Source organism: Ixodes scapularis, unplaced genomic scaffold (assembly GCF_016920785.2).
Source record: "Ixodes scapularis isolate PalLabHiFi unplaced genomic scaffold, ASM1692078v2 PGA_scaffold11__112_contigs__length_91849675, whole genome shotgun sequence".
NCBI classification, from domain to species: domain Eukaryota; kingdom Metazoa; phylum Arthropoda; class Arachnida; order Ixodida; family Ixodidae; genus Ixodes; species Ixodes scapularis.
Window position 1 is genome coordinate 17,023,041 of NW_024609837.1, and position 6,556 is coordinate 17,029,596.

A 6,556-nucleotide genomic window follows, 5' to 3' on the forward strand; every position below is an offset into this window, starting at 1 on the left:
TAGATAGGCGCTTGTGGCGAGTGGCTTCTCGATCGCGCCGCTAAAATGAAGCATGGTCGCCTACCCTGAGTTCTTCCAGATTCTTTCTCCACGTTTTGCCGCTTATCCGCAGAACGCGGCTGCTGAGTTACCAACGTGGTGCAGTGCAAGCTCGCGAAAAATAGCCGAGTACTTGCATACATAATAGACGAACTTGACACAAGTGCCCTCTCGCGACAGCGACCGAAAGCTTCCATTAGCCAAGACCGTAGCTTAGGGCTCCAGCGACACGAGGTCGTTAATAAGTGAACAGAGGTCGGGGCGCCGCGGCTGCAATTTATCGGCGGGTTATATGTCCTCCGTAGCTATTCATGACGCCGCATTCTAGAACCTTCTCTTTCCGTACCCTTTTCTCGCCATCAAAATTGGAATTAGGTTTTATGTTTTGGCAAATAGAGATAACCCCCGAGAATCAACACCCGAACCGTTTTTTTTTTAATTGGAGAAAGAAAAAAATAATTTATATTGAAGTTTTTCTTTTAAAAACAAAAATGTACAAGGTTTATTTTTTATTTCTAGTTTTATTTTGTTTCGCTTCGGAACACAGCCCACACTGAACTTTTGTTTCTTGAGAAGCACGCCTGTCTCATTCCCTCTCGGTACGAGAACGTTTGTCAAGTATCGGCGGCCGAGGGGGTGTTCTAATACTCTCTGCACACTGCAAATAAAATTTTAATAAGAAAAATCAAGCTGGTACCCTTTTTTGGGAGGGAATCACAAGCCCGTGTTTTGCTTGCTTCAAGATAAGTAGGTCGTAGACTCTACGGTATTGACCAAAGAGCACGAGTCAACGTCCGAGGGCGTCAAAAGAAAGATCAGTTAAAACCAAAGAAGACGTATAAGTAATCGTTGGTGTCAAAAAATGGCAAATCGGTAAAAAGAAACATAAAAACAAAGATTTCTGGAAGTTTTTGCTACAGCTAAGACTGTTTTTGTTTTCACAAAACCATTCCCAATTAGACTTTCTTTTTTTAGTTTCTCATTAGAGTGTTTTTCCCCACAAACAATGTTTTTATCGACCGTCCGAAAATAAATCACTGAAATACAACAATATGCTGAAAAACTGCCACCGATATTCTTCACAACTTAAAATTATAAGCACCAAAAACGTCCAGGGCCTAGACATAAGCTTCAATAAACACTGATATTTTTTGTTCCATTCTAAAAATGGACTCCGAGAAACACTGAATATGTGGGACAAGATAAACCCTGAATAGTCGCGGAATCCTAACTGTAACTGAACTAATTCTCTTCTCAGAAACTTGTCCTTACTTAAAAGAAAAAAAGAAAAAAAAAAAGATATCCATACATCTATAAAACAAAAGCGCCACGAGTAGACCTGCTTAGATTAATGTTATCATGGAGGCGAGCGCTGAGCGTGGGAAGACACAGGTGATGCAGAAACATCATCGCAGAATGAATTGTCTATCTTAGACAACAGAAATACGTAGTAATAAAGGTAAGCTATTTAATGCAATTTTGAAGAATACTGGCACACTAGATGACCTCAGAACTCTATGATCAAGGGTGCGATAAATATTCGTGAAGAAAAAATTGACACCAGAATTTACTGCTACAAATATGAATAGTCAAAGCGAGCAATGCTTGTATCTCTTAGCCATTTTAAAGTTTTTTGACGTGAGATAAAGACACTTCCTATGACCAGAGGTTTCTGTTACTTTAAAACTCCCCTGTTGTAAAAAAGAAATTGAAAAAGCATTTACATTTTTTGTTTTGTTTCTTGGTTTGAACTCGAGCACATGAGTGGAAGAACAAAAACAGGCAAATTCAAATATGTGTCACACAAGAAAATATGAACAATAGAGTTTAGTAGTGTAATAAAAACGATATACACCAAACAAAACAAGCTTACATTTAGAAGAAACACCCCACGTACAGCCAATGTCTTTTCATGGGCAATCGATGGGATGCAAAAATCAATATGCTTTGTTTTTCTTGTGGCTCAATCAAGGGAGAGGTAAAGGTCTTGCCCTGCAATTCGCGTCGATTAATACGAAACTAACTATCTTCTGCCAATTTTCATCACGTTTGTGATAGGTGATATTCGTTTTTTTTTTTTTTTTTTTTTTTTTTTATTATCCAAGCACATCCAGGATTGGTGCAGCCAACGACTGAGCGTCCCTACGCCGCGGAAAACACAGCGCTCGAGGGTACATTTTCGAACTCGAAATATTGACACACCGCTGCTTCATGCATGCATAGACGTTGCCTCGTATCAATAATATCTGACACGGAACTCTTAACAGTTCATTTAAATAAATAGAGTAAGATGCCTCTCGTCGCACCAATTTCTCTAAAGTTCCTTTCGCGACTAACCTTTGCGCTTTACCGCGAGTGATTTCTGTGTTCGCTTTGAACGCGGTGCCTAAACGTACAAGTCATTTTACAAAACTTTGAGCTGTGTATATTGTGTGACATGTAGCCACTAACTCAACTTGCAAACCTAGTGAACGTGTATTTTTTTTTTTTAAAAAGGCGGATTTTTTAGGCTCATTGATGATTATCCGAAACTGGGGCGAGAAACCCAGGAAAGACTACAACTGCGGAAAAGGAAGAAAAAGATGACACTTGAGTTGAGACTTCGACAACCTCTCACCTTTTCCTTTGTCTTCCGCGGCTTGATGTTTTCTAGATTTCTCGCCCCAGTCTCGGGTTTTTCAACAAAATGGTAAATATACAGTCTAAATAAAATCCGTCCTTGAAGGTTTTTTGACGCCCCAAGAACTCTTTCAGGTCGTGAAGAATGGTCCGCCTAAAGCACCATTGCCTCCGGCGCAATAGAAAGGCAACTAAGCAATGAAGAACTCGGTTTATAAAAAAAAAAGAATTAAACGAACCACTTATAGATTTTATTACAAATAACCCTCTTGGTGCTTTAAAGGATCATTCAGGGTGCAAAATATGAAAGAGTCGAAGAACCCATAAGAGTTCTTCTACGACCTCATTGTTTTAGGGTGTACGCCAGCGCGCCTGCAATGTCACGGTCATTTCCCTTGGCTCAGGTGAGATTTAACGTAGTACTCTGCTGTAAGAAAAGGCTTCCAGGTTTTTGTTATACGTTACTAAATTTCAATTTGTTGATCTCAGAAACGATTCAGCTAAAAGATTTAAAGTGCTTAGGGTACTTATGTGGTAACGCAGTGTTGTCGAATGTAAAACAACTGGATATGAAATCCAAGGGCACATTGGAGAGTTTACGTTCCAAGTCAATAAAGAATATCCAGCACGCCCTAGCAAATTAATGGGTATTAAATTAAATTTCCACGCTCCTTCGATATGAAACTAAAATATGGGTCACGTGGCCTTTTTTCGGCAAATAAGGCTACGTCGAATTGTGTGCTCATTGGTCCAGATTCGAACCCGTCAATTGGTAACCAATATGCTGGCGCTTTGTAAACAAACAATCTATAATAATGCGATGCTACATACAACATCCTCACTCATTCATATACTAGTAGAAACTCTAGTAAGACATTGAACAATTAAATATAATAAAAACACCCAAAGACAAGCGGAAAAAAAATATTGTTTGCAGGTTTACTAGATTATTTTCGCAGCAGTGGTGAAGCCAGACACAACTAAGAGCCCTACTGAAATTCCGTTTGATAGCAAAACAACTTGTTTCGCATAACATACGTTTTTTTACCAGATATTCACCCTTTCAAACTATCAGCAACGAATAGAGTAAATTTCGAATTCTCTGAAAAGAGAATTACCTATACGCAGGGTGACTTTTTTACAAGACGGATTAGCGTCTTTTAACATTCCAACATATCTACATCTTTTAAAGCGAAATATTATAATTATTTAGCATCAGAAAAATGAATTGTCACAACGCCTACACTGTATCACATGAACATTGTTATTGAGCTATATATTAAAGAAAACAAGTAAAACAGAAGAGATTTTCGAGTAATAATTTTTAGCACTACGTCTGTTGGCTTTTTTAACATTACTGTAATTGCTTGATGCTTTAATCCTCCCCTCCTATGCTTAACCACTTTGAATAATAATAAAGGCGTGCGGGACACACTTATATAACATTCCTTACTGATCCGGCAACAGTGCTGTGATAATGAACACAAAAAACGTACGAGTTTTGTGATTTTTATTTATGGTTACATTTAATTCACTATAGTTCTAACCACGTTATCCAGTCATGCCACGTCCCGCGAAAGAGCACAGAAAAACGAATTGTCTCGTCCCGCATAGAATTACGGTACAAGGGCAAGAGCAAAATTTGGAAACCACTGGAATTGTGAGCGCTTCTAAGGTCTGTATTTACTTTTCTTGTACTGATATGTATTGTAGCTTTACGTTTTATTAAATAGTAATTTCGCCTTCACGAGGAGCGGAGCTCTTCACTGTTATGTGTAGGCTTTGCTTGGCCGCTCGGCCGCTCTTCACTCGAATTTTTTCTTTCGCTTATCTCAAAAATGAGCAGTCTGTTCTAAGCAATTTGCGTTTTAATGTTCTTTGTGAAACGTTGAGATATAATAAACGTTCTAAAGAAGATTAGATATAGGACGCCATGTTATACTTGTAAACCCTGAAACGGTGGAAGAAAAAAAAAACGCGAACAAAACAACAGAGCTTCTGACCTTTTTTTTTGTTTTAAGCTTCCTTTTTTAGGGTTTACAAGTATGTCGTTTTCTAACCAGCTCGACTGCACTCTTTTCTTCTCGAAGGTACTATTGCGGAAGAAGCGTAACAAAGTGTATACCGCATCTTGTTAGGCATGAGGTTGAAAGATTAACTTTGTTTGAGTCAGACATTACTGAAAAATTCACATTTCATCTCCCACTTGCGTCATTCTCGGATTATTTCTTAAAACAACAACAAAAAACGCGTTGCTAAGTTGCTTTCATTATATAGGTTCTTTTTGAGTGTTCTAATAGAATTATAAAATGTAATGTATCCCGAAAAAGTTATGAACTTTCTATCCACCTTTGCTCAGGTGTGTTTGAAGTGAGAAGCGAACTGGTTGTGCTGGCGCATCATTAGTTCGAGATCAACTTAGGAAACTTTATTTTTACGCGCCGTTTTTTGGCCTTCCTACTTTGCGCATAGGACACCGGCAACAGCGAACTCCATAATGAAAGCTAAACTCAGCTCGGAATTGCGCTTAACCTATTCTAGTTAGCGTGTAACAATGAACCTACTAAGGTTAATGACATACGCGCGTACCGCAAAGCTAGCGAATGTTCATAAGAAGTCTAGTTTCGATTTTTGTGATCTGACATCTTTGTCTTAGAAAGTATAAAATCAAAATCGGCGATTATTTTGTGTTTTACGAGCGGAAACAGCAACTGTCGTCGTCAACGTTGAAAGCAAACACCTTTGTTTTGTTTTTCTCTTTGAGGGGAATGCAACGATACGCGAAGTGTTGGTCGGCGCTCTAAATAGAGTTGTCTCAAACGCTGTCTTCCTCACCTTGTGACGCTAGAAGGAAAATTCCGGCGAACGTCCCGAGGAGGAAGAAGAGCATCGAAATCCGGGCCGGGGTCCTGCGAGCGCAGTCTGTCGACCCCACGGGGTGCGCCGAGCGACGAGAATCCATGAGTCTGGTCGCGAAAACCCTCGGCGTCGGCTGGTCGGCGTTGTTCTCACCACTCACAGCCCTCACGACTAGCCCGGACTAAAGCGCATAACTTCCGCCGCACTAGCACCGCCGTCTCGATCAAGCCTACCGGCATTCGCTGAAATCCAAGGCGATCAGAAAAGCACTCGCACCGTCACAAACCCCAACCAAACCTAGTTTCCCTCCGCGTTTCTCGGCGACGAAGTGGAGCCGCTGAGAACGGGGAGACCAGATTCTTTCACACTCTTGGCACCCACACCAGCGGCAACCGTCGATATCAATCTTGAGCCAAGATTTTTTCCCGCAGCAAGGAGACGCACCAGCAAGAAAAATAAAGCGGGGCCCTCTGACCCGTCGCTTCCAGAAAACCCCCGGAGTCGGAGCCGTGCGGCAGAGCCGACCTACGAGCGATCGACAAATGTCCGACACTCGCGCCGCGTCGCGGCGTCCTCTGACAACTCGCTGTGACGTAGGGTTCGCCCACGTGACAGAGTCCGATCCAATGAGGCTGGTCGGGGGAGAGCGGGAGTTTGGGGGGTGAGGGCTGTGGCGGCCACTACTTGGGGCTGGATCCGTTCTGTCGGCCGTGTAGTTTTAAAGCGACGCTTGGGCCGCGGGAAAGGTTTTTTCCCTCAAGGTGCTTTGAAAACGGAAGAACGAAAATGCAGCGGGGAAATTGTAATCTGGGAGTTGACGGACGAAACCAGTAGAAGTCGACTGGCATGGCCCAGTTAAGGACAGAGTTTACTTTAGGTCACCCCGGAATCTTTATCGAGAAAGCGTGTTTACGTTTTTGTTGGGCATTAAAGGGTATATATATATATATATATATATAAACAATGATATTTACTAGATTACGGGAAAGAGTTTTGCGTGCTTTTCGTAATTCCCTAGAGACTCTAGCGGTCCGTACCA

At 41.3% G+C, this 6,556-nt stretch overlaps 1 protein-coding gene across 2 annotated transcripts in view; it reads right to left on the minus strand.

The window, feature by feature from the left end:
- Nucleotides 1-6,071, minus strand: part of LOC8043300 (hemicentin-1) — a 379,397-nt gene extending 373,326 nt beyond the window's left edge. Inside the window, exon 1 of one of the 2 annotated variants that reach the window (XM_029984499.4) lies at nt 5,494-6,071. In XM_029984499.4, the coding sequence (XP_029840359.1) occupies nt 5,494-5,620 (127 nt within the window). In that variant the 5' untranslated portion in view covers nt 5,621-6,071. The remainder of the gene's footprint in view (nt 1-5,493) is intronic. The other variant, XM_029984498.3, reaches the window with a different exon arrangement.
- Between the last annotated feature and the right edge of the window lie 485 nt (nt 6,072-6,556).